Genomic DNA, 26,344 nt, shown 5'->3' with positions numbered 1-26,344 from the left:
GGGAGGTGGCATGGACTCAGGGTGTAACTGACTGCCGGGAAAGTGTGGGCGTCCCACCTCCGGGAAGCCCCCCGTGGTGCGCCTCGGCTGGACTAATCTGAGCAGCAAGGATGTGGTACCCGATCTGGATTCACCTCTTGAAACAAAGCAGCCCGAAGCTCCAGAGATTTCTCCTTGTCAAACCAGTGTCAGTGAGGACTGTGTCACCGTGGTGGAGACACGTCCACAAGGACTCCCCGATCTCCGTGTTAACCCCAAGTGGGGACCCCCACGTTTATCAGCGGAGGCAAGTGCTCCCCACGGCCAGGCAGATGTACAGGCAGATACAATGTCCATTCCTCAGAGTAGCAGGTGCACTCTCACAGGAAGTCCCAGAGACTGTTTCTTACAAACATTCAACTGTGCTCAATTAATTTATAAATGTGTTATGTGTCAATGAATCCCATTTTCTCAGCTCATTTTAAAACATCCATTTGAGTTTTGCATTCACGGGGTGAAGTGTTTGCTGCCGGACCAGTAAGGCATCCCTGGACCTCACTGACCAGGAGGGAGCAGTGCAGAGACAGGCCCCACGGTGGTCACACTGGACCCAGACCCCGAGAGACACCACACAGCATGTGAACGCTTTCCCCATTTCTACCTGCAATCTGCATGCTCCCCCTGTCGGTTTCTCTTACCTTGTGAGCCTGGTCCAAGGACTGCTTCCTGTAATCCAGCTCCTCATCCAGGTAGCCCTTCTGCTTACTGAACAGCTCCTGAAACACAAAAGGACCCGTGTCTCAGCCTCGGGCATCCACCTGCTGACGCCGTGCTGCAGACACAAAGCAAGACACCCACCAACCTTCTCACTCTCTAGGTCAACCATCTTCCGATGCAGGGCCGACTCTGTTTCTTCAATCTGCTGGAGCCACTGGACACAAACCGAAAGAGCAGGTGATAGTGACCTTGTGGGTGGCCACACAGGCACCAAAGCCATCCCGCCCTCCCCCAGGCGCCATGGACAGCCTGAGAGTGGGACGGGGTTGGCACTGTGAGCCCCGGGTGCCCAGCGTCCAGACAGCCCCACGTGGTGTCCAGGAAGTCTGTCCCCCACTTCCCCAGGGAGAGAAGGGTCATGAGCAGAGGTTCGGCAGGGACAGGGGCCCCTGAGCACTCAGCCAGCAGAGGTCCTCCCTCAGTCCCATCCCCTGCACCCCTGCTTGCCAGGCCTCCCTCTCCCCTTCCCGCTGGAGAACTCCCAGGCAGGCTCTGGCTGTGGGGTGGGGGCCAGCTGCAGGTAAGGAGCCCAGGGGGGCTGGGCAGCCCCCAAGGGAGGGTCCTGGTGGGATGAACAGAAAGCCAATGGTATACAGATCCACTCCATTGCCTGGCCTTTGGAGGGGGAAACTGAGGCAGAGTTGGCCTTGAGACAAAGCCTGGCTGATCTGTTACCCGCAAACAAGGGTGGTGGGTGTTGTTTGACCCCTGCGTGTGTGGGACCTCCCAGGCTGATAGGATTCATGGATTCTCCACCCCACACCCCGGGAGACCCTCCTCCAGGGAAGGCACCCTCTCCCAGCTGAGCCTGGCCCTGTCCCAAGAGTGGCCACACAGGTGCTGTTACCTTTTCAGCCAAGGTCAGGACTGTCCTAGCTTGTATGACGACCACTTGCTCCTCATTGGTCAGATTCTGCACCCAAAGCAGACATGGGTACAGTAAGGGGGGGTGCTTGCAGAGGCACCAGACTGAAATAATGAGGGCATGGGGTGGCGGGTGGGGAGGCGAATGGGGTGCCTGGTAGGGGGTGAATGAGTGGTACCTGAATGGGGGTACCTGGTGGGGGTGCCTGGTAGGAGGTGAATGCTGGTGTCTGGTGCGGGCATGAATGGGGTGCCTGTGGGGGGGTGAATGGGGGTATCTGGTGAGAGGTGAATGGAGTGCCAGGTCGGGGGTGAATGGAGGTGCCAGGTGGGGGGTGAATGGAGATGCCAGGTAGGGGGGTGAATGAGGGTGCCTGGTTGGGGGGTGAATGGAGGTGCCAGGTGGGGGGGTGAATGGAGGTGCCAGGTGGGGGGTGAATGGAGATGCCAGGTAGGGGGGTGAATGAGGGTGCCTGGTGGGGGTTGAATGGAGGTGCCAGGTGGGGGGTGAATGGAGGTGCCAGGTAGGGGGGTGAATGGGGGTGTCTGGTGGGGGGTGAATGGAGGTGCCAGGTCGGGGGTGAATGGGGGTGTCTGGTGGGGGGTGAATGGGGGTGCCAGGTAGGAAGTGAATGAGGGTGTCTGGTGGGGGGTGAATGGGGTGCCAGGTAGAGGGGTGAATGAGGGTGCCAGGTAGAGGGGTGAATGGGGGTGTCTGGTGGGGGGTGAATGGGGGTGTCTGGTGGGGGGTGAATGGGGGTGTCTGGTGGGGGGTGAATGGAGGTGCCAGGTCGGGGGTGAATGGGGGTGTCTGCTGGGGGTGAATGGGGGTGCCAGGTAGGAAGTGAATGAGGGTGTCTGGTGGGGGGTGAATGGGGTGCCAGGTAGAGGGGTGAATGAGGGTGCCAGGTAGAGGGGTGAATGGGGGTGTCTGGTGGGGGGTGAATGGGGGTGTCTGGTGGGGGGTGAATGGAGGTGCCAGGTCGGGGGTGAATGGGGGTGTCTGGTGGGGGGTGAATGGGGTGCCAGGTCGGGGGTGAATGGAGGTGCCAGGTCGGGGGTGAATGGAGATGCCAGGTCGGGGGTGAATGGGGGTGTCTGGTGGGGGGTGAATGGAGGTGCCAGGTCGGGGGTGAATGGGGGTGTCTGGTGGGGGGTGAATGGAGGTGCCAGGTCGGGGGTGAATGGGGTGCCAGGTCGGGGGTGAATGGGGGTGTCTGGTGGGGGGTGAATGGAGGTGCCAGGTCGGGGGTGAATGGGGGTGTCTGGTGGGGGGTGAATGGGGTGCCAGGTCGGGGGTGAATGGAGGTGCCAGGTCGGGGGTGAATGGAGATGCCAGGTCGGGGGTGAATGGGGGTGTCTGGTGGGGGGTGAATGGAGTGCCTGGTTGGGGGGTGAATGAGGGTGTCTGGTGGGGGGTGAATGGAGGTGCCAGGTAGAGGGGTGAATGGGGGTGTCTGGTGGGGGGTGAATGGGGTGCCAGGTCGGGGGTGAATGGGGGTGTCTGGTGGGGGGTGAATGGGGTGCCAGGTCGGGGGTGAATGGGGGTGTCTGGTGGGGGGTGAATGGAGGTGCCAGGTCGGGGGTGAATGGGGGTGTCTGGTGGGGGGTGAATGGGGTGCCAGGTCGGGGGTGAATGGAGATGCCAGGTCGGGGGTGAATGGGGGTGTCTGGTGGGGGGTGAATGGAGTGCCTGGTTGGGGGGTGAATGAGGGTGTCTGGTGGGGGGTGAATGGAGGTGCCAGGTAGAGGGGTGAATGAGGGTGCCAGGTAGAGGGGTGAATGGGGGTGTCTGGTGGGGGGTGAATGGGGTGCCAGGTCGGGGGTGAATGGGGGTGTCTGGTGGGGGGTGAATGGGGTGCCAGGTCGGGGGTGAATGGGGGTGTCTGGTGGGGGGTGAATGGAGGTGCCAGGTCGGGGGTGAATGGGGGTGTCTGGTGGGGGGTGAATGGGGTGCCAGGTCGGGGGTGAATGGAGGTGCCAGGTCGGGGGTGAATGGAGATGCCAGGTCGGGGGTGAATGGGGGTGTCTGGTGGGGGGTGAATGGAGGTGCCAGGTCGGGGGTGAATGGGGTGCCAGGTCGGGGGTGAATGGGGGTGTCTGGTGGGGGGTGAATGGGGTGCCAGGTAGGGGTGAATGGGGGTGTCTGGTTGGGGGGTGAATGGGGGTGTCTGGTGGGGGGTGAATGGGGGTGTCTGGTGGGGGGTGAATGGGGCTGCATGAAGTGAAACCGATGGAGAGGCGAAGACGGCTGGGATCACAGGTAAGGTGACTTTCACTGATATGGCCTCCTGGAGTCTTGAATCCGTTTATTCTTGATCCCATTGACCCTGGCGCGCTCTGTTCCGCCCGCCTACCCCCAGTCCTGGCGAGCAGATGCCGTAAGCAGTGGCTGGGGCAGAAGTGGTGGGAGGGGGCGTAAGGCAGCAGCTATACATGTGTCCCTATTGTCCCTTGTGCACCTCTTTCTTTAAAGCCAGCTCTCTGCATAGGCAGCCTGTATCATCAGTTACTAAAACCCCACTCAGGAACGTGGGGTGAGGGCTCCCATCCCTGACGTCTTTGCCTTTTCTCTGCATGTTGTATTCACACGTCTTCCAAGGGGCCCACCTGGGTGGTCTTCTGGCTGAGTCTGGCTTTGGGGCCAATGAGCATCCTCAGAGGCTATAAGCACCTCACTCACTCACACCCTGACTGCCACCTGCATTCGCACCTGGGTGGGATCTGGGCTGTCCCCACTGCAGGGGCCAACTTGTGGGGCAGCGGGTGGGGGGTGGAGAACATGGGAATCAGAGACCAGAGCAGAGCAGAGCCTGCTGGAGGACAGCCCCCTACAGCCCAAAACCTATCTGCTCAGAAAGCCCTCCATCTGGGGTGTGAGCTCCCCCAAGGGCAGGGGTCCTCACCATCCCCTACCCCTATAGCAGTCAGCAAAGTTGGGGGCCAGTGACCAAATGCTGGAACACAGAGGCAAGCTCTGCCCTTGGGGCACAGTGCACCCTGACTCAGCACAGAGCTGGGCTGGCCAGGCACTCCGCACACCTCCTGCTCCTGGGGAAGCCGATCAGGTACCCAGGTGCTCCCTCCTCCCAAGGCAGACAGGGACCAGGGGAGGCCGAGCAGGTGGCTTCAGGGAGAACCTATAGGGACTTGGTTGCACTGGGCTGACAGGCTCACCACCGGGTGAGCAGCCTGGCATTGTGATACCCTAGCCTGGACAGAGTGCCATCTGCTTTACCTTCTTGGCCCCTGCTCTCCCTTCCCCGGGTGACCCATCCATCTTCAATCCAGGGAGAGCAGTGGTGAGTGGTGCTGTCCGCCAGGGAGGATGGGGGTCCACTCCGCCCCTGCTGCCTCTGTTCAACTCCAAGGGCCCTGCCTCCTGAGCACACTGAGGTCTTGGGGCTCAGGTACCCCTGAGCATAGCCCGTTTAGAGGTCTGTGCACAGTAACCACAGCACTAGCATGAGGTGGCTGTGAAGGCAGGAGGGGCCGGGCTGTCCCTGTCGCCTGCTTCATAAGCTGGGCCACTCCAAGTTCCAGGAATGAATCTCTGGGCTCAGGCTCCACGGGGCACCATCCGGGTCATGAGGTGCACGTGAAGTACACCCATATGCTCCACTGTGACCACTGAAGGGATGCCCTCTAGGCCCATCGGTAGGAACTGCCAAGCTTTCCCCAGGGTCCCCTGAGTGTAAAACCTGAAGGTGTGTCCTCCAGTCCCTGAGAGTCTCTGTCCCCATGCTCTGAGGCCACTTGATGGCTCCATGGCAGTCCTGCCCACTGATGTTCTTGAGTAGGCAGCTATAGGGCTGGGGAGGGGCCCTGAACTGAGCTCATCCTACATCAGCTCTGGGACCCTGGGCAGGTGTCCTCTTGGGCCTCAGTTTCTCCAACTTGAATCAGAAGGTTAACCAATATGGTCCCCATGATGGGGCCTGATAACTCAGGCTTGGACCCCATCCCTGTATTGGCTAATGCCTCTACAACCCACAGCTCAGATGGAGCACAGGGTCTGGGGGAGGCGCAGATACCGCCAGCAGAGCCTCCCTCCCCAAGTGAAGGATGGGCAAGAGAGAAGCATCCCTGTCAACACAGGGCCCTGCACGTGTCACAGCTGCCGGGAAGAACAACTAGTCCTAAGAATACGTGTGAGTACCAGAGTTTTGGTGTGTGTGAATGAGAATGTGTGTGCTTGCATGCATTTGTTTCTCTTTTTTTCTCCTTCTACTTCTTGAAGTACACTGATTTGACCAAGTGCCTGGCTCTTTCTCAAGAGCAATGACCAGGATGGGGAGCCCAAGGTGTTTTAGGACTAACTGTAGACTATACTTATTAGTATGCCTCGGGAGAAAAAAAACTTCCGGGTGGTGGAGTGGGGCTACCTTCTGGCACAGTTGAGCTGCTCATTGGGCAGAGGACTCAACAAGTGCAGGATGATAGATAAAGGGCAGATGGAGGATGGATGGATGGATGGAGGATGGATGGATGGATGGAGGATGGATGGATGGATGGATGGATGGGTGGATGGAGGATGGATGGATGGAGGATGGATGGATGGATGGAGGATGGATGGATGGATGGAGGATGGATGGATGGATGGATGGATGGATGGATGGGTGGATGGAGGATGGATGGATGGATGGATGGATGGGTGGATGGAGGATGGATGGATGGAGGATGGATGGATGGATGGAGGATGGATGGATGGATGGAGGATGGATGGATGGATGGATGGATGGATGGATGGGTGGATGGAGGATGAAGGATGGAAGATAAAGGATGGATGGACAGAGGATGGAGGATGGATGGATGGATGGAGGATGGATGGATGGATGGAGGATGGATGGATGGATGGATGGATGGATGGAGGATGAAGGATGGAAGATAAAGGATGGATGGACAGAGGATGGAGGATGGATGGATGGATGGAGGATGGATGGATGGAAGATGAAGGATAGAAGATGAAAGACAGATGGACAGAGGATGGAGGATGGATGGATAATGGAGCGTGGATGGAGGAATGATGGATGGATGGGTGATGGAGGATGGATGGATGGAGGATGAATGGATGGATGGAGGATGGATGGATGGATGGAGGATGGATGGATGGATGGATGGAAGATGGATGGAGGATGGACAATGAATGGTTGGAAGATGGATGGTTGGTTGGAGGATGGATGGATGGATGGAAGCTGAAGGAAAGGAGATGAAGGATGGATGGACGATGGAGGATGGATGGTGGATGGAAAATGGAGTGTGGATGGAGAATGGATGGAGGGATGGATGATGGAGGATGGATGGAAGATGGACAGAGGATGGAGGATGGATGGATAATGGAGTGTGGGTGGAGGATGAAGGATGGATGGACGATGGAGGATGGATGGAGGATGGAGGGATGGATGGATGGAGGGATGGATGATGGAGGATGGATGGAAGATGGACAGAGGATGGATGGATGGATGATGAATGGAAGATGAAGGAGGGATGGACAGAGGATGGAGGATGGATGGATAATGGAGTGTGGGTGGAGGATGAAGGATGGATGGACGATGGAGGATGGATGGATGGATGGATGGATGGTGGATGGATGGATGGAGGATGGATGGATGGATGGATGGATGGTGGATGGATGGATGGATGGATGGATGGTGGATGGATGGTGGATGGGTGGAAGATGGATGGATGGATGGATGGATGGATGGATGATGGAGGATGGATGGATAATGGAGTGTGGGTGGAGGATGAAGGATGGATGGGTGATGGAGGATGAAGGATGGATGGACGATGGAGGATGGATGGAGGATGGAGGGATGGATGGATAGACGGATAATTGGAGAATAGAAGATGGATGTATGGCTGGGGATGGAGGGAGGGATGAAGGATGGATGGATGGAATGGAGAGATGATGGTTGGAGGGTGAAGGGTTGAGGGATGGATGGATGGGTGGAGGATGAAAGGGTACAGTCACTCAGTCATTCGGTAATCAGTATTCTTCAAGGAGGCTGCTGTAGAAATTGAACTGGCCCTAAATAAGATTTGAAGATTATTTATGGTCTCTGTCCCTCCCCCCAAACCAAGGAACTGGGAACCCCTAAGAGTCTGGGACATCCAAGGTACTGGAGGATCTACAGCCCCCACCTCCATTAAGGTGTGGGAAGGCTGAGAGACTGACTGGCATTCAGAAACCGAGAACACGTGGCCAGAAGCATCATGGCTGGCAGAACTGGGTATGCACAGCAGAGGGTTCCCCATCCTGGCCGAACAGAGGCTCCAAACCCCGTCCTTCTGGGTGCGAGTCACCACTCAGCCAGGTGCAGGAACATGAGAAAGGGGCAGGATTTCTCCCAAATTCCAGGGGCCTACCAAGCGGCTGTGGCCTCAGGGACGGTGCTGGCGGGCAGGGCAGATGTGGCAGACTGGCAGCAGGACTCATGGGGGTCCCTGGACCCTGGGGGGCTGATGGGTTGGGGGCTGGCATGAGGAGGCATGCACAAGTCAGGAGAGCGACATACACTTACGGCGTTATCCCCCAGGATGTCCAGCTGCTTCATCAGCTCTGTGACCAGGATGTCCTGGAGGCAAAGAGAGGGAGGTGAATGACAGCCAGGTGGGGTGGTGTGGGGTGCAGGGGCGGGGGGCGGGGGTTTACCGTCACGCCTTCAGCTTCGCAGTAGGCCTGGAGGGGGCTCTTCCCGTCTGCGAAGGGGGTGTGGTGGAAGTTGATGGCCGGAGACTTCCTCTCCCTCTCCTAGGACAGAGAGTGGGAGGCTGGGCATGGGGGCTGTGCTGGGGGCCACCCAGGGACAGAGTGGAGACACAGAGGCCAGCGAATGTGGTCTGCATTTGTGAAACAAAGCCCAGGGGCAGCAGAGGGCCGCTGCACAGATGCCGGCGGGAGCGGGACCTCCCGGCCTGGGGAAGGCCCTGGAGCCTCCAGCTCAGTTCCCTCAGCTCCGACTCCTCTGTCCTCATCCCCCACTGCTGACTTGCCGGGTCTGCCATGATCCCCAGGCCGTCGGGAGGCTCCGCGAGCAGTGTCACCCTCCACAGGCCTACCCGAGCGAGCCCCTGAGCATAGTGGCTGGTGGCGCTGCCCCCCTCCTCACCCAGGGCCACATGCCGGAGTCCTGGAGGCCAAGGGGCGGTCATGGGTGCATGCGCGCGCGCGCACACTCCCGGCAGCCAGGGTCACCGGGGGTCCTGAAGGTGGCTAGGACTGAGGAGAAGGCCCCGGAGCTGTGTGTGGGCAGCCAGCATGGCAGACGCCGGCCCAGGGCACGTCCTCCAGCCTCCCAAATGCACCACACCCCAGGAGAGACGGTGGAAGGTGAGGGCAGCCATGTGGCCGTCCGTGCGCAGCTGGACCCTCCCCCGAGGGAGCCTAGCTCCCACTTCCTCCTCTGCAGGAGGCCAAGGTCACAGGGGAGGACGGGGGCCCAGGACAGCCACGCACAGATGGGCACCTGGTCACTACGTGGCCCCCAGCTGCCCGCACTGGGCTGCTTAAACGAGCAGGGAGCAAACGTCCACTGGCTGACCACCGTGGTCGGGCGTGTGGCCCCCGCTCAGCTGCCACCATCACGGCCCCACAGGGCAGGGCCATCATTGTCCAGCCCCGTGAGTCTGGAAGCAGACACTCATGTCTCATTCATTCTGGGCTTTCCTCCGTGGCCGTTGGGCAGAGAGGTACCTCCTTTCCAACCCACCCTCTTGGGGTCATGAGCAAGGGCCCAGGTCAGGAAGACTAAGCGCCTCCTCCATCACAGCAGCTCTGCAGGATGGTGGCCTCTGCCCAACGCACCCCGCACCCACGCCCCCGGCACACCTCGAGTTCCAGGATCCGGAACTCCAGCAGCTCGTTTTGGTCCCTCGCATCCTGGACCTCGTGTTTTAACCGACCCTCTTCTATTTCCATTTGTTTAATCTGTCAAATAAACACGTGGTCACGTGAGGTCCACTCCCGACTTTCCTGACAGCTTCTAGCTATCTGTGGGGATGGCTGACCTGCCCCGGCGCCCAGAGCCCTCACTCCAGCCAGAGTTGGCTCATCGGAGCGGGGCGGTTGCGGATGCAGGGGCAGATGCAGGGGGCGAGGAGCTGTGGATGCCCCCAGAGTGGCCCTGAGCCCAGCCCGGCTGTCTGAGCAGAGATGGGGAAGAGAAAGCCCATCAAAGGAAGAGCCGCTAAGATGTCCCCATGCGAACCCTGCTGTCGCCAGGACAGTGCTCCTTCGAGCCCAGGCTGGCCCAGAACCCGAAGGTGCATTGCTGTCCGACGGAGGGGCCATGGACCACAGCTGCCGGGCCCCCTCCAGAGCTGACCTTCCTAATGACGGGATTGTTCAAACAGAATCAGAAACAAGTCAACCTGACGTGTGAGGCCCGCACCTTCCAAAGGGTGAAGAGCGATGCATCCTGGGGCATGCGGCCTTGGGAGGACAGGGAAGGGTGTGCCAGAAGGGCGTCCACTGGGCCAGATGACCCGGCCCATCCCCCCTGAACTGAATGTGGGGAGCTGAATGCCCTGCTGGGATGCTCAGGGGTGGATGGAGATGGATCCAGGGGCTCAACATCCGGCAACGTGCTGTCGGGGGTGGGTTCCTTCCACAGTGCCTGGTGTCATGCTGCACAGCCAAGGCCATGGGCAGCCCCTACCATGAATGTGACCCCATGTACATGGTAGCCAGAGAAAAGTAAAGATTTAAAGTGTGCACCCGAGCACTGTAAGTGTGCACACAGTGTTTGCAAGCGTACATGAACATCTACGTGTGCACGTGAGTGTTTAAATGTGAGTGTTTAAGAGTGCACAGAAGTGCTTAAATGTGCATGCAAGCAGTATGTATGCAAACTAATGTGTGTGCAGAGAAGCGTGGAAGTGTGCACACAAGTGTATAAAGAGTATGCGTGCACATAAGCATTTATATGTAGACGTATTTTTGTGCACACAGAAGCGTTTATGTGCATGTGTTATATGTACAAGTGAGCATTTAAGTGTGCACATGAACGTTATGTGTGCACACAAGCATTTCCATGCACACAGGTGTGTACATGTGCATGAGAGCACCACAAACACAGCTGCCGTGATTTAAGACACATCTGGACAGTCCACAGGAAGCGTGTGGGCGTTACGCATGATTCAGGACCTAACAGCACCAAAGCAGGGCCCCGTGTGGGACTGGACTGTGGCCCACGGGCTTGGTTCAGAGGCTGCTGGTCTGCGCAGAGCAGGGTCACGGTGGCGCCCCTAAGTCTCGTGAGGACGCGCTGGCCTGGCTCTTCTCTAGAAGGGCTGTGGCTGCCCGGGCAAGTGCCTCTGCCCCTGCCCGTCCTCGGCCCAGGACGAGGCCCACGGCTGGTGGGGAAGGGCCGCACACAGCACCCTCACCGGGCAAGACGATGGTGCTGGTGGCCTTTCTGCCTCTGAACCGTAGCCCCCGCTCCCATCCCTGTCCGAGCGCCCTGCTCCAGCGGCTCGGGGTGCCACCCACTGGGGACCGTCCCAAGCAGCGCAGGTGTCATCTGACGAGCCCTGCACAGTGCTCAGCCCTCTGTGCTGTGGGCCCCGAGAACAGACTGACTTAGGGAGCTCGTGTGTAGAATGGGCGTCTCACCTGCAGGGAGAAGGGCAAGGGAGGCGGGTCCGGGCAGGAGCTCAGGCCGCTAACGGGAACGGGCCAGTGGGCACCGTGTTTTCTGGCCCATCACATAAAATCTTCCAGCGCACAGAGCCCCAGCTGGGGGTGGGCTGCAGGGACAACAGCGTTTTGGGGCTTCCTGTTAACCGGAAGCCAGGGGAGCCCACGGATGCATTGCGCTCACCCTTTGGAAGGTGCGGGCCTCACACGTCGGGTTGACTTGTTTCTGATTCTGTTTGAACAATCCCGTAACTAGTAAGGTCAGCTCTGGAGGGGGCCTGGCAGCTGTGGCCACAGCCCCACCACCGGACACACGCACAGCTGCTGGGCGGACCCAGCTCCGTGGGCCCTCCAAGGGCCTCTTCCCAGAAGACAGTTCCCGGGAGTGCGGGGGGGTGGGGTGGGGGTGGCTACCTTCTCCACAAGCTCTTGGTTCCTTCGATATAGCGCTTGCTTCTCTTCAATCCACTTCATGTCCTTGAAAACGGAATTAAATTAGAGAAATAAATACACCCCGGGATCAAGGCAAAGCCAGCATTTAAATCACGATTCAGCAGAACGGACTCAACACCCAGCTTCCGCAGCTGCCGCCTGCCCACCGGTCCTGTCCTGCAGTGAATGAAAGCCTCCGACCCCCCGTAGTTGCCGGGGGGGGGCGGGGCGCCTGGACAGAGAGCAGACACCTCGCACCACCACGTGGCCAGCACTCCTGGACCATGCCAGCCCACGCCAGGCGCCAGTGGCACATGGAGCCATGCAGGTGTCACAGGTCCAGGGACCTTGACACAGAGCCAGCAGGAGCCTGGGTCACTCGGGGGGTGTCCTGTCCATTCACACTCAGACACATGGACGGAGGCCAGCCTTTGTGCTCTGGTGAGAGACGTGTGTGGACGCCCGACCGACCCGGCCCCATGGTCAGGTGTCTCCAAAAGCCCAGATGCTCCCTGCTCCAGCAGCATCCTCAGTAAGGGGTCGGGAGGAACGCCCGCTGCCCCTCACACACTCCACTTGCTTCCAGGTTCTTCCCCGCAGAGTCATCTGTGTGTGTGAAGGTTCACGTCTGCAGATGAAAGGCAGCCGCGCCCTCCTCCGGCTCGCGCCCCAGCTACCCGGCTGCTGCAGTTCTCCGGCGCAAATGGCACGGTGTGGGGCCCAGGCATCCCACTCAAAGGTCCGGGCAGGGTCTGTGAAGGCCGTGCACAGCACAGCTCCTGAGCACCATTCCCGCTGCCCGAGCGCGTGGGGCCCCGGGGGAGGGGTGGTGGCCCCGATGGGGTGCAAGCCAGTCCGGCGGGTTTCAGGTAAACGGCTACAGGTGCCCAGCACGGAATCTGGGGCCGCACATGCTCAGGCAGGGGTGTGGGCAACATGACCCTGTGTCGCTCAGGTCCTCCTCTCTTCCATCCCGCCGTCCACCCAGAGGCAAACACGTCGAGGGCCACCGTGGGTCCACACTGGCTTGATGGCGAGCCAGGCGCTTTCCCATGCAGCCCGGGGGTGGACCCTCCCAGCCCTACACAGACGTCCTCCTGCCTCATCTTGGGTCCACCTGGAAGTGCGTCGTCCAGCAGGCCAGAGGCTCGTGGCCACAGGCGATGGACGCCTGTCCCCAGGATTTGAAGAGCCCAGGGGCGCCTGGGTGGCTCGGTCATTAAGCGGCTGCCTTCGGCTCAGGTCATGATCTCAGGGTCCTGGGATCGAGCCCCGCATCGGGCTCCCTGCTCCATGGGAAGCCTGCTTCTCCCTCACCCACTCCCCCTGCTTGTGTTCCTGCTCTCGCTATCTCTCTCTCTGTCAAATAAGTAAATAAATAAATAAATCTTAAAAAAAAAAAAAAAGATTGAAGAGCCCAGAGGTGGCAATGGGTATAGGGGTGAGGGAGAAACCGGCGGTCTCCAGGGGCAGCCCTGGCCCTGAGCTGGGGGAAGAGGCCCGCCCAGGCCCCGCTGTCAAGCCGTGATGTGCCCTTCCTCTGATACATGCTCCTCTCAGTGTCTGCATTTCTTAGTGGGGCGCCAGTCTGCAGGGCGCAGGCCCCCACACACCTGTGGGCCGTCCGCGCCCCTCGGGCGCCCTCTGTGTTGCGGGGGCACGCGGCTCCCGCCCAAGCCTCACCTGCCCCTGCTCGGCCAGGGTCTGCTCCAGGTCTTCTATCCGCGTCTGGGCCCTCTGCACCTCTGCTTGGAGCTGCTCACGGGTCTGTAGGACGGGAGGAGGAATACATCAAACTTTCTCTCGCAGCCAGGACACGGCCGCAGGGGTGGAGGCTTTCAGGGGGCCTCAGCCTCTGCTAAGGGAGAGGACGCCGTCCTCCAGTTTACAGGGAAGGCTCCGTGAGGAGGAAGCACTTGGAGCCAGCATCCTCACGTAGCTTAGGGGGACGCCCTACAGACTCATTCTGAGCGACTGTTAGGGGAAATGTTCATCGACAGGATGAAACAGCTGGTGAGGGCAGTGGAGCGCTGCGGGGCGCTGGCCACTGGGGGCTTGTTCCGGGCTCTGGCTGACACGGAGGCGGGAGGATGGAGGCCGCACGGACCGGGTGCACGCACGCTGGGCCATCCGCCATCGGCCCTTCCCGTCCTGCACCGCGCCCTCTGCCGGTCCCGGATCACCTTGCTCCACATTCGGCCTGCACTTGACCCCCCTCCCCGCACCCTCCCCCAGTGCCCCCTGCGGAAGCCCACCCCCAGTGCCCGGTGCAGGCAAGGCCCCCAGAGAGTCCAGGCCGCCCTCCCTGGAGGGGTGCTCTCACGGGGTCCCAGCCACAGAGCACTTCATTCCAGTACTCCTGCTCCCTGGGAGCAGCTCTGGGCAGAGGAGAGCACCTGGGCACAGGGTCAGGCGGCCCTCAAGCTGAGGAGGGCAGGGGATCCCCTGGCCTGGCCCTGGGTTCCTCTTCGGACGACATCAGCGGACCCTGGCTCCCCCTCCCCTCCCCACCCCCGGCCTCCGCCCTCCTGGGGCCTGGGTGATACACGTGAAGCTGGAGGGAGATCAGTTTGCTGACAGGGAGTAGGCCCAGTGACTCTCCAGGCAGCGAGGATGGATGTGGCAAGGGGACCCCGCTGACACTGTGCCCCACTTCCAAGAGTCCACACTTAGCCGGCCAGCCGGAGTCCCAGAGCCAGCTGACTGGCCCCTTGCCCTGTGTGCTAGGGGCAGAGTTGGCCCCCAGGCCCCAGGGCAGCTGGGCAGGAGAGCCCTTCAGGTGTACAGGATGCAGCCCATCTCCTTGTGCAGGGCATCCCCTCAGAGCCCTGGCAGGGCAGGCCACGCGTCAGGGAGTGGGGGAGGGGGTTCAGGGGAGGGCAGGGCACAGCCCCCGGCCACGGCCTCCCCTGGGGGCCGGCGAGGGCACCTGTCAGCCCCGTGTTCCTGCCTTTGGTGGACGGGGCATGAGCGCCTGGCCCAGGGTCCAGGGAGGCAGGGGCAGGAGGGGGACACCTGCCTGGTGAGGCTCAGGGTCAAGGTGAGCACAGCAGCTGAGCTCAGGTGTATTGGATGAATGAGTAATCTTGGCAAATTTCCAGAACCGAGCGGCAACGCTGGCCCTTCCCCATCTCTGAGCCTCAGCTCCGGGACAGCCCCCCAAGAGCACCACTGGAAGGTTTTCGAGGAAGCAGACTTCCCCTTGCCCGCCAGCCACGGTCCCCAGAGGGGACACACGTGGCTCTCCGGGGGACCATCACTCACACCTGTGCCTGGGACCGCTCTGGGAGGCCCCACCCACTGCCAGGCCAACATTGTTCCTTAATCGCCTCAGGGAGCATCGGCAGGCCCAGCAAGAACCGTGGGAGAGAGGGCTTGGCCCGGAAGGTGAAGCAATGCAAGTGTCCCTGCCAAGGCCGGGGGTCAAGCGGGGAGGAGCCCAGCGAGAGCCGGAATGTCGTGGAGTAGAAGTCAGTTAGACCTTAACTTCTCGCTCTGCATCCAGCGTCCCTCCGACCTGCTCCTGCAGCAAGGCGTAGGCTCGCTGCAGAGCCTGGTACTCCATGGTCAGCTGCCGGAACCTCAGCTCCGTCTCCTCCTTGGCCACGCCCTGGACAGGTGCACAGAGACGCAGCGTTACCTGGGGCCGCAGGGAGGTGAGCCTGGAGCCCCCAGGTGGAAAGGCCCAGCTGGCTGCCCTGAGGCCAGGGTGAACCTCAGGGGCTGGCAGCCAGGCCAGGGGCTCGGCGGGGGCCCCATCTGCCCCCCAGATGTGTCAGGTGAGACCTGGACCAGGGAATGCTTCTCCTCCCCACCCCCACCTTCCTGCAGAGATCCCTAAATGCCTCCTTCTGGCTACAAGGGCACCTGCTGCCCCAGACAGAAGGCAGGGGGCTGCTGCGGCCTTCCCAGGGCCCCCCGGGACCCCAAAGCGCTTGCTTCTCTGAGAACAAGGCGCAGGTCTGGTATGGACGGTGGCTGTGCCTGACAGTGACCGGGCCCAGGAACCCTAGCCCGACCCCAGCTCTCCCTGTGCTCCTCACCCCCAAGGCTGCGGCAGCAGCTGTTCTACAATGTCTTAGGTCTCTAAGTGGGTCCATGGCCATGGGCCACCTGCCCGGATCGGCCAGGGGAGGCCCTACCCATGGCTTTAGTGCCCCTGGGCCTGTCAGGGCCGCGGACAGCCTGCTACTCTTTGTCCTTCAGCCACAGGGGCCGAGCCAGCGAGACCAAACCAAGCACAGCTTCCTCCCACATGCGGGGCTCAGCCGGCCGCCTGCATCTGAGGACGGTTCCTTCCCAAGAAGGACTGGTGGGAAGGTCAGGCTGGGTGTGCTTTCATCAGAGACACCGCTATTCCGCACTGCCTGTTGCCCTGACGAACACCTCGGCGTGGCCCTTGGCGTTGCTGCCAGCCTCCCCACACTGGGTGGTTCAGACCCCCCGGGGCAGCCCTTTGAGAGGCAGGGAGGCCTCTGTCCCACTGTAGAAGGACATGAGCACAGGCTCCTGGGGGGCACAGCCAGGGAGGGCCCCCGAGCCCACTGCTCCAGGGGGCAGGCCACACAGCAGACCCCCACGTCCCCGACCCTGATCCTCGCTGCCTCCAGGCCCTGCCCCCGCCTGTCCAGAAGCCCTTGTGGAGGCTACCTCCTCCAGGTCATCGTCGGGGGTACACGGAGTCTGGTCCGTCCTGTCTGTCTGATAAGAGATGGAGGAGCCATCGGATTCCAGGGAAGCCTCTTCATCATATCCAAAGAAGGTCTCCACCACAACCGGCTTCTGGCCAAAAGGAACTGAGTTAGTCCAGACATGGACCTGCGTCCCCTCCTCACCCCATGTCCACCATCCACTCCACCCAAGTCCCTCCTGCCAGTGTCCCTGACACTCTCCCTAACTCCTGGCCTAGACGGTCACGGGAGCCTCCCGGGTCCTCCCTGTGCTGAAACCCCAACGGGCCCCTTGGAAGTCCAGCTCACGAAGGTCACGTGTCACCAAGGCTGGAGGGCACTGTGGCCAGGTCCACGCCCCTGTCAACCAACATCCTGTCTTGGCTGCCGAGCCCATCTTGATGGCTCCTGGCCTTTATCCCAACTGCCTGGCTTCTCCCCACTCCTGCCTCGTGGAAGCGCCAGGACGGTGGGGGGCCCAGGTAGAGAGGGTGGGCCTCCTCCAGCTGGTCCACTCTTAGAACTCTGCACGGCCAGGCTTCCAGGCCTCCAGAAAATCTCTAAATGCTCTGCAATAATCCTGAGGAGAGAGAGCCCCAGCACCCTGTCACTCCTTCCATGGGCCCTTCCGGGGGCCAGATGCGCCAGCGTTCGTGCCTGAGGAGTATCTCCTAGGCTGCGTGAGGAACACCTCCGAGCGGTCAAAAGCCAAACAAGAAAACACACGCATTTTGCATAAAGCAGAGCACTAGTTAACGTTCTCTGGGACTATCTCCTGAATCTCCTCTAATACAAAGCACACATTTATGGAAAAGGATTGTGCTTCAGATTCCCTGGGGGCACAGGTCGGCCTGGGCGGGGCCGCGTGGGGCCAGAGGCACCCCTGCTACAGCCTGCAGGGGGTGGGGGGCGCGAGGCAGGCCTGCAGGCCCCAGGGCAATGCGGGAATTCTAACTCCCAGGCCCGGCAGGGGAAGGCCAGAGTCCCACAGCTAACCCCTCCTCCTTGCTGTCACGAGAAACGCCTTGTGTTAAGTGGCTTTTAAAAACACACATTCTGTGTACACATACGTCAACATCATCTCCTTTACCTTGGGGAGTTTGGCCATTTTCTTTCTTTGCTTCCGAAATCTTAAAAGCTTATCTCGCTCCTGCAAAAAGCAGTGGAAGAGATTTTCTGAGGGGTGAGCAGTTCCGTTTATGCTCCCACACAGTCATCTGCACAGACTTGGAGGGTGGTTTCTAGATGGGCTACCGTCTGCATGGTCACAGGCGCGGCCCTGCTCAGGAGCAGTGGCACTGAAGGGGCAGATGGCGCGTGGTTTCTGCTTGGGCTGAGAGGAGTGACTGTCGCCCCACTATGCTCTGGGTGCTCCAGCCTCCTTACAGTGTGTGGCTGGGGGGCAGGCTCCCTGAGCAGCCCACACACAGAAATGGGAATCCGAGAGGGACGGAGCCCAGCCCTGCTCTGTACTCTCTGAGCAGATGTCTGGAGAAGCGGTAAACCCCACACAGCTGGAAAGGGACCCTGCAGACACGTAAGGAGACCAAAAACCTGTTTCTCCCCAGGGAGCTCCACTGCGTTTCCATGACCCTGACCATGTACCAGCCACGCTTAGACTGCCGGACCACGCCGGCGGGGCAGAAACCCGTGGTGGGGGTCAGTGCTCCAGGGAGGGCAACCAGCCCTGAAGAATGAGCAAAGCTGGGTGCTGGCTCCTGCAGGCATCACCAAAGGCCACCTGGGGCATTTATCTGACCCTAATGGATGGGTGTTCTCCGTCCCACTGCAAAGCCTTTGGGCAGGTAGCATGTGTTGGCATGGCTGCCTCTGTCTGGACTAGAAGGAGCCACCAGCACCAGGGGTCCCAGGGACAAGTGCATGGGGCATTGGGTGTGAATGTAGGAGAGAGAATTACTTACTAGCACGCTCTTCACGTAGCCGGCGGTTTCAAGGGTCTAGGGAGAGAAGAGCTTGTTACAGAGCTGGGAGCACAGACCTGCGACCCAGGAGACCCAGAGCTTGGCAGCTGCCCCGAACCTCAACTTGACCGCTTCCCACTACCTGGAGAGGGGGCATCTGACCTGGCCCTCATGGTCCCTCCTCCCTCCCTAAGCTGACCTCCCAAGGGCACTGGGAACCTGCAGGAGCACCCGGGGGCCCTCGGCTCAGGGCCAAGGGCCTGTCACCTGCCTTTCAGAAACTGCGATAACGCACAATCATAACTGACCAAGATTTCTTCCTTTTCCTATACTCCCCGACCCCCCATAGGTTCTTATACATGTGGGGATTGACGGTCACTGTGCAGTTGAACGAGACAAGAGGTCAGCTCGCAGGCATGGTCGGGGAATGCTGTGTTGGGGAGACCCTGCCCTACAGCCTGTGCTGGGCAGTGGGACCTCCCGTTACTTTGGAGGCAACTTCAGTCATCAAAATGAAGCAGGGCTTGGGGCCCTGGCCAGCTCAGTCAGGGGAGCATGTGATTCTTGATCTCAGGGTCTTGAGTTCAAGGCCCATGTTGGGCATAGAACTTACTAAAAACAACAAGACAGGCCAGGCCAGCACTTCTGGGTCACGAGCCACACCAGCAGGAGAGACACTGCTGTCCCTTCTGCTGCCCCTAGAGGTCACAGAATGACCAAGGCAACTTGCTCTGAAATGACCCGAGGGGACCCCAACAGGGTAACCAGAGGAGGGTTCGGTGCAGGACTATTTTCAACACTGTGCTGGGGGCATAGGGGCCATACGGACAGGGCAGTGTTAAGGGGGGGCCCTGAAGAGCCTGTGCACGGCCTAATGCCCAGCTCCTGGGCCTGGACCCTCTCTGGAAGAGGGCCTCTGCAGATGTGATTGTGTGGGGCATCTGGAGATGAGACCATCCTGGATTAGGGTGGGCAGGAGGGAGGAGCAGGGACACAGGGAGCTGGCCCGCGGAGACAGGCGGACACTGGAGAGACAGGCCCACAGCCACCAGAAGCTTCCCCGCGGCAAAGGACGGACCCTGGCCTCGCGCTTGCGGAGGGCGCGCGGTCCTGCCGCACCTAGACAGGATTCTGGCCTCCAGACTGAGAAGAGGTTGCTGTGTGCTAAGTCCCCAGGTGCGCTGCTCTGCCCCGGGGGTCCCAGGAGCTAACACCGCGGCACACTGTCACTGAAACCCCGGGTCCAAAGTGATGAGGAGACGACGCGGTTGTAGAGGGCCACTCAGGCATGACCGCGGTGGAGCCCGCAGGGAGGGGCCGGGGCAGGAGGGCCAGCGGCCGGGGTAGATGAGAGGAGGGGGGCCGAGGGAGACGGGAGGGGAGGGGCCCGAGGGGCGGAAGAGGAGGGGCCGAGGGGCGGGAGGGGAGGGGCCGAGGGAGGTGGGCGAGGAGGGGCCGAGGGGCGGGAGGGGAGGGGCCGAGGGGCGGGAGGGGAGGGGCCGAGGGAGGTGGGCGAGGAGGGGCCGAGGGGCGGGAGGGGTGGGGCCCAAGGGGCGGGAGGGGAGGGGCCCGAGGGAGATGGGCGAGGAGGGGCCCGAGGGGCGGGAGAGGAGGGGCCGAGGGGTGGGAAGGGAGGGGCCGAGGGAGATGGGAGAGGAGGAGCCGAGGGGCGGGAGGGGAGCGGCCCAGAGATGGGAGGGGAGGGCCCAGGGGTGGGAGAGGATGAGCGGAGAGGACTGGGGGGAGGGAGGCCGAGGAACATGGGAGAGGAGGGGCAGAGGCAGGGGAGGGGCGGGGCCGACGGTCGGAGGAGGGACCAAGGGAGATGGGGGGCGGAAGGGGCGGGAGGGGGGAGACCGAGGGAGGAGAGGGGAAGGGCTGAGAGAGATGGGAGGCGAGAGCCCAGGAGTGGGAGAGGAAGGGCGAGAGAGACTGGGCAGGGCCGAGGAAGACGGGAGAGGAGGGGCTGGAAGGCGTGGCCGACGGAGATTGAGGGGGCGCCGGGGGGTCGCGGAGAGACGCGGGGGCTCCGCCGAGGGGGCGCGGGCACCTTAGAAAGCTCGTCTATGAGGTTCTGCTGCTCCACAATTTGAAGTTTCAAGAAGTCAACTTCTCTTTCGTCTTGACTTTGATCCAGGTCGTTTAAGGAGCTGGGTCTCCTGATGATCCCGGCCCTCTGTCTCTGCAAAGCCAACCAGACGCGGTCACAGGGGTGGGGTGAGGGGTCGTCGGGCGGCGGGGAGCCGGGGTCCTCCCTGCCAGCGGGCTCGCGCCGCGCAGCCCCGTCTGCCCGTCGGCTCGGGCCCTGGGGGCGCGCGCGGGGCGAGTCTGCACCCCCAGACCAGGCAGCGTGGGCGGCCCGCCTCCGCACACCCCGCCGCCTTCCGAGCTGAGCGTGGGAAGAAGGCATTTCTGCAGTGGGGTGCGGGGAGGGAGGAACCAACCCTCCCCTTCCCCCGCCACGTCGTGCTGAATGACCCTGGCTAAACTAAGAAGGGACACAGGAGACTGCACGTAGCGGAGTCTCGGGGTCTGTGCGGTGCTGGCCTGCTGGCTCCTTCCCCTCCACGCAGGTGGTCTGGGGCTCTTCCTACCTGGGCCTGAGATTTTCAGAGTCGGCAGATGCGGGGTGGAGCTCCTGGTGTTCGACCGGGCAGCAGGCCTGGGGCTGACCTGCCCAGTGACCTCCCCGCCCCGTTCTGCCCAGGCGGGTGCCCAGGACTGCTTCCCTCCAGTGCTCAGACCCTCACTCGCCGCCTCCTCTCCCAGCCAGCGCCCAGGTGTTTCCAGTCCCCGCAGTGTATGTGAGTCGGGGGGGGGGGGGGGATCCAATGGTCAAGCCTTTCACGTGAGAAGTGCAGTGGGTTGTTGGTCACTGCTGGTGAGCGTGAGCAATCCTCCTGGCCCCATGGGCCAGGCGGGGCCCCTTACCATTTCTATGTTCTCCTGCGTGACAAATTTTAACTTGTTTTCCATCCGACGTAAAGTATGGGACAGATCTTCATTTTTCCGAGTGAGGCGTTTGTTTTTATCCAGCAATGGCTTGTACTGACTCTCAGCTTCCCTTAAGCGCTTTAACTGAAAGACAAAATTAATCACACAACATGATTTTAAGGGTAACGTGGAGCCAACAATCCCTGTACAGAGTTGGCAAACCGGCCAGAACATGCTCTGGCTCCAGCCAAGGGAGGTGGTCTGGGGCCAAGGCCCTATTTTGCCAATAAGAGCTGCAGTGGACTCGCCTGGCCCATGACCCTTCAGAGCCCTTGGAGAAGCTCCCACTCAGACACAGGTCACCTGGAAATTCCAGTGCCTGTGAGGAGTGATTGTGATGGCTTCACTGAGGCGGGAGGGCCTCACTCATCCCAGACAACACGCAGGACGGAGGGTACTTTTGCTCAATAATATGGAGCAGGGATCAACCAACCAGTGCCCGAGGCCCACATCCGGACCCCCCCACCAGGTTTTGTTCATAAAGCTTTATTGAAACAGCTGAGAGGCCTGTATGCAAACCCTGCCCTTGGCACCATCACTCCTCCTTTCCACAAGGAATTTTGGAGGTGGACGCCTTCTGCACCCCACCCCAGCAGTCATAGACCCATAGGATCCAGACCCGCGTGCCCCTGCCCCGCTGCCCCTCACCAGCTCGTTCCTTTCTTCCGACAACAAGGCATTTCGGTCCTCCAGCTTCCGAATGATCGCACTCAGCTCTGCAATTTTAAGTTGGAAGCGCCGAGCATCCTTTTCATCCAACTGCTGTTCCTAAAACAAAAATCAACTGCAAATAACTGTTCGTAGACACAGGCATAAAAACCTCTGCAAATCCCAGCGCACCATGGAAAAGAAAGCAGTTCTGCGTCATGATCGCCTGTGATTGCACATGGCAGGTGGTTGGGTGCAGGGACAAGCGACCGATGGCTGACCACCATGAGCACCGCAAACCGCACGGTGGGGACAGAACGAAGGAGCAGAAATGTCCAGGATGTGCAGAGGTGGAAGGCCAGGGCGTACAAATGCAGGCACCGCAGGTGTGGGTGCCCCGGGCCTTCTCGGGGCGGCTGCTGGCTGCAGCTTTCAGGAGGGGTCTGCCCTGCGAAGGAGGTGGGGTCGCAGTTTCCCTGGTATGATCATGTGAGCACAGGAAAAGATGTTCAACTTAAAACTTTCAAAAGATGGTTTCCCAAGAAGTGTGCTCCCTCACACTGAGGTTCTATAAGGTCACTTTTGACACCTCTGGAACCTCATTCAAAAATCAGTGGAAACATTTTGATCCAGTTTCAGAATCTCTCTGGAGTTAACACAATCCATCAAGTGCCAGAGCAAGATTTAATCCAGTTAAGCCATTTATAATAAGATTATAAAAAGTTATTTTCTATTCTTGAAAAGTCGCTGTCCTCGGGCTGGCTCAGCTCAAACATTTTGTCCTCAAAGCAAACAAATGCATGTCCGGGAAGGACAGAGGAATGGTTCCTCATTCAGCAGGTGCAGGAGAGGCTAGGGAGCAGGCCCCACAGGACCTGCACTGAGGTCCATGGAATTTAGACTCCCCCCACCCCGGATTACCCAGAACCACTCCAGAGGGCTCTGAATGAGGAGCAGCAATGAGTAATGAATGATGTCACAGCCCTGCGGCTGCTGGCTGTCCCCACACTGTCACGGCAGCCTGAAGGGGAGCAGAAGGGTGGCACGGTCACATGAAAAGCAGGTGGGGGTGATTGGTGAGGGTGCAGGCGATGGAGAGCCAGGAGCCTGTGCACATGGAGATGGAAGTAGTTCAGCCTCATCCCATCGCCCCCGGTGGGAACCAGGAACAGCAAGCAAGGACCCTTAGCCACCTGCAGTCCTGGCAGCTGCAGGTAGGCTCTAGCTGGAAGCCTTGGGGGGCCATGGGGGATGTGATCAAGTGAAGGCCAGTGCTGTGCCACGCTAGCCAGGAAGGAAGGAGACAGAAGTCTGTTTGCCCTCCGGCCAAACTGGAGAAGCCGAGGGGTCCGGGGTCAGCTGGTGGGCTGCAGACACGGTCAGCGTCCCCGGGGCAGGAGATTCTGGTTCTGGACTCTGGACCTAGGCTCTCAACTCCCTGGGGAGCTGCCTGAGCAGGGCCACAGAGCCGCGTGCAGCGCTGTCTGTGACTCTGTGTCACCGGGCAAAGCGTGGGGAGGTGCTTACAGGGCTTCCCGAGTGGTCTGAGGCGTCTCCTGCACCGCCTGCATAAGGAAGTTCCCGTCTGGGGCTGCCCAGGTGCCGATCAGCCTCTTTGACCTGGGACAGCTGCTCATCTAGAGCCTCTTTTTGAAGCTGCAGTCTCTGAGCATGCCCGGCTTGAACCCCTAACTCTCTCTCCAGCACGAAGACTGCTCTGTCTTTAAATTTTATCTCCTCCATCTACAAGGAGAACAGAACACAATCACACAGGCAGGCAGAGTACAGATCTGCAGTTACCATAGAAACAGGGGGAGGAACCCTTGGAACCAGCATAGGGAGGGTCCCCGTGGCAGCGGCCCTGCCAGTACGTCTCCGGGCTCAGAGACTGGATGCAAAGCAGGTCGCCCTGGACCAAGAGCCCCACTGGTCAGGCCGCAGTATGATGCCCCCACCCCGGACCCCCCCGTCCAGGCTGACCTCTGCTCTGCTGGTTCAGTTCAAGCTGGTGCAACTGAGACTCCTTCCTGGACTCTGTGCATCCCTCCCAGCATCCCTGTGCACCTGGCAGGACCACCCTCTTTAGTGCTGGACTGCAGGGGCTCCTGGTGGCGGCCACTGGGGGCTGGCATTGGCTGGCGGGTCCAGAGAGCCCATCTCTGCCTTCTGCTGTGTGTTGGGCAGGGCAGGGGGATTCCCCGAGTTCCTTGAACCCCATCCATAGGAGAGTGTGAGGAGCAAGGTCCGTCCTCCAACAGGGGGGCTGTGGGTATGAGAGGCAGAAGTTTCTCGGTGCCTCTTTCCTCTCCTCTCTGAGGGGCACCCAGCCCAGAAAGAGCCGGAGACACTGTTCTTGTTCTTCTGTACCCTGCCTCTCCTTGCGCTGAGGTGTGGACAGACAGCAGAGGTGCTGCCTGACTGCAGGCAAAGCTGCATTTTTAGTTAATCTTGCTTTGAGCTGAGGCTTGGGGGAGGGGGGTCTCCAGACAAGTCAACTCCAGACTAGAGGACAGGAGAATCTGGCCCACCCAGGCCTCTGCGTGCCCACAGGCTAGTGGCTGTGAGGGGTCCACGGCTCTCCCCATTCTCCCTAAAGTGCTCGGCCTCCTGACAGCTGCAAGATGGCCCTCTGCACGCAGCTGCCACCTGCCTCTGAGCCCCTCATCCGGGCTGCAGAAGGGGAGTGGGGAGGCAAACACACCCCCTCCGCCCATTCTTCAGATGGACGGACTCGGCGGCTGCAAGGGGTCATTACAAATGGTGCTTGATTTATAAGACGACTCAGTTTAAAATGTATTTTCAAACAACGGAACAGGATGGGATACTTGATGCTTCCCTTGCTGTTTAAGGCTAAATAATCTAATAAATCAGCCATCTGCTGAAGTCAGCTTGGAAACAAAGAGATGAGATGTCTCATTAGCCCAGATCACAGAATTCACAGGCAAGCGATGAACTGAACAGAATAAAAGAAATCCTTAATTGCTAAATTCCCATTTACTGGAGCACATAGAAACACACTGAATTAGTGAAAACAAAGGGGCCAGTAAATATAATTGTGTTGCTAAGCGGCTATGTTCTGGGGTCTAATGACACTCACATTCAGACACTTAAAAACATCACTCTTCTTTCATCAGGAAACCAGAAAATAAGAGCCCAATGAAATGAGCTCTTTAAGCAGATGGTTTGGACCAAAAAGCAGACCTCCCTGAGACGTCACCCGTCCATGTCATGTGCTGCGGCCAAGTGGGGTGACCGGCTCACAAAGGAAATTCAAGGACAGGTGCTTTCATGCAGGGACAGGATTTGATTTTGCCAAGGTGGAAAGTCACTTTAAGATCAGCGACAGTGTCCCCCAGGGGGTCCTCCGAATGCCGTGGGGCCCCGCGCGCAGCAGGCAGCAGACGCCCAGGGCGGGGTCCTACAGCTCCCACCTGGAACGCCCATTTGTGTAGGGGGCATGCAGGCGCGAGATGCAGGCGCGAGATGCAGGCGCGAGATGCAGGCGCGAGATGCAGGCGCGAGATGCAGGCGCGAGATGCAGGCGCGAGATGCAGGCGCGTGATGCAGGCGCGAGATGCAGGCGCGTGACGCAGGCGTCCCGCTGCGGTGGTGGAAAAGCTTTGTCCAGTCCTGGGGGCCCCCACCTCTACAGGGAGCTCCCCCACCCCTCAGCCCCTCTCCCAGAGCTCCCCACCACTCCCCCCCATAGCACCCACACACCCCACACACCCCACACACCCCCTCACCCCCATGAACTCCCCCACGCCCACCCCCTCCACACCCCTCTCCCGGTTACAGAAGGTGTATGGAAACCGAGGCAGCCCTTGGGGTGGTGTGTCCCCAGGGGAGGATGCTGAGGCAGGAGAATGGTCCTGGTGGAGAGGAAAGCATGCCTCGCACACCCTGACCCGCCCCCTGCAGTCCAGAGCAGGCTATGCACAGATGCACAGAACAAGAACCGCTATGGGGAGCCTGGGAACCTGCATTTACAGGACCCTAGTGGGTGCCCGGCTGGCTCGGTTGGTTGAGCATCTGACTCCTGAGGCTCAGGTTGTGATCTCCAGGTCCTGGGATCGAGCCCCTCGTCCTCGGGCTCCAGCCTCAGCGGGGACTCTGCTTCTCCCTTTCCTTCTGCCCTTCTCTCCCTTCATGCTCTCTCTCTCTCTTTCTCAAATAAAGTCTTAGAAAAAAATCTCATTCTGGACTGTTTGTCACTCGTGCATGAAAATACAACTGATCTTTGCATATTGATCCTCATCCTGAAAATCTGCTCTTTTAATGGTCCTGGGAGTTTTGTGGTGAATTGCTTAGGGTTTTCTACAGACTCATACCACCTGCAAAAAAGACAGTTTTAAATCTTCCTTTCCAGCCTGATGTGTTTGGTTCCACTCTTCCACCTTCTTGCCCTGACTCAAATTCCT

General features: G+C 60.1%; 1 protein-coding gene across 14 annotated transcripts in view; it reads right to left on the bottom strand.

Annotated features, from left to right (window-relative positions):
- JAKMIP3 (Janus kinase and microtubule interacting protein 3) overlaps positions 1 to 26,344 on the bottom strand; it is a 116,823-nt gene that overhangs the window by 22,241 nt on the left and 68,238 nt on the right. For 4 of the 14 annotated variants that reach the window (XM_027597093.2, XM_027597092.2, XM_027597099.2 and 1 more), the window contains exons 4-19: positions 23,451 to 23,666; positions 21,924 to 22,043; positions 21,213 to 21,359; positions 20,332 to 20,463; positions 18,282 to 18,317; positions 17,450 to 17,509; positions 16,340 to 16,471; positions 15,171 to 15,299; positions 13,373 to 13,456; positions 11,672 to 11,734; positions 9,449 to 9,547; positions 8,273 to 8,371; positions 8,136 to 8,195; positions 1,604 to 1,669; positions 842 to 910; positions 678 to 755 (exon numbers count right to left, since the gene is read on the bottom strand). In XM_027597093.2, the coding sequence (XP_027452894.1) occupies positions 678 to 755; positions 842 to 910; positions 1,604 to 1,669; positions 8,136 to 8,195; positions 8,273 to 8,371; positions 9,449 to 9,547; positions 11,672 to 11,734; positions 13,373 to 13,456; positions 15,171 to 15,299; positions 16,340 to 16,471; positions 17,450 to 17,509; positions 18,282 to 18,317; positions 20,332 to 20,463; positions 21,213 to 21,359; positions 21,924 to 22,043; positions 23,451 to 23,666 (1,590 nt within the window). The remainder of the gene's footprint in view (positions 1 to 677; positions 756 to 841; positions 911 to 1,603; positions 1,670 to 8,135; positions 8,196 to 8,272; positions 8,372 to 9,448; positions 9,548 to 11,671; positions 11,735 to 13,372; positions 13,457 to 15,170; positions 15,300 to 16,339; positions 16,472 to 17,449; positions 17,510 to 18,281; positions 18,318 to 20,331; positions 20,464 to 21,212; positions 21,360 to 21,923; positions 22,044 to 23,450; positions 23,667 to 26,344) is intronic. The other 10 variants (XM_027597097.2, XM_027597101.2, XM_027597096.2 and 7 more) reach the window with 6 other exon arrangements.

Source organism: Zalophus californianus, chromosome 15 (genome assembly GCF_009762305.2).
Source record: "Zalophus californianus isolate mZalCal1 chromosome 15, mZalCal1.pri.v2, whole genome shotgun sequence".
In the NCBI taxonomy this organism is placed as follows: Eukaryota; Metazoa; Chordata; class Mammalia; order Carnivora; family Otariidae; genus Zalophus; species Zalophus californianus.
The sequence above is the reverse complement of the archived record's forward strand: the minus strand, read 5'-3'. Positions and strand labels throughout refer to the sequence as shown.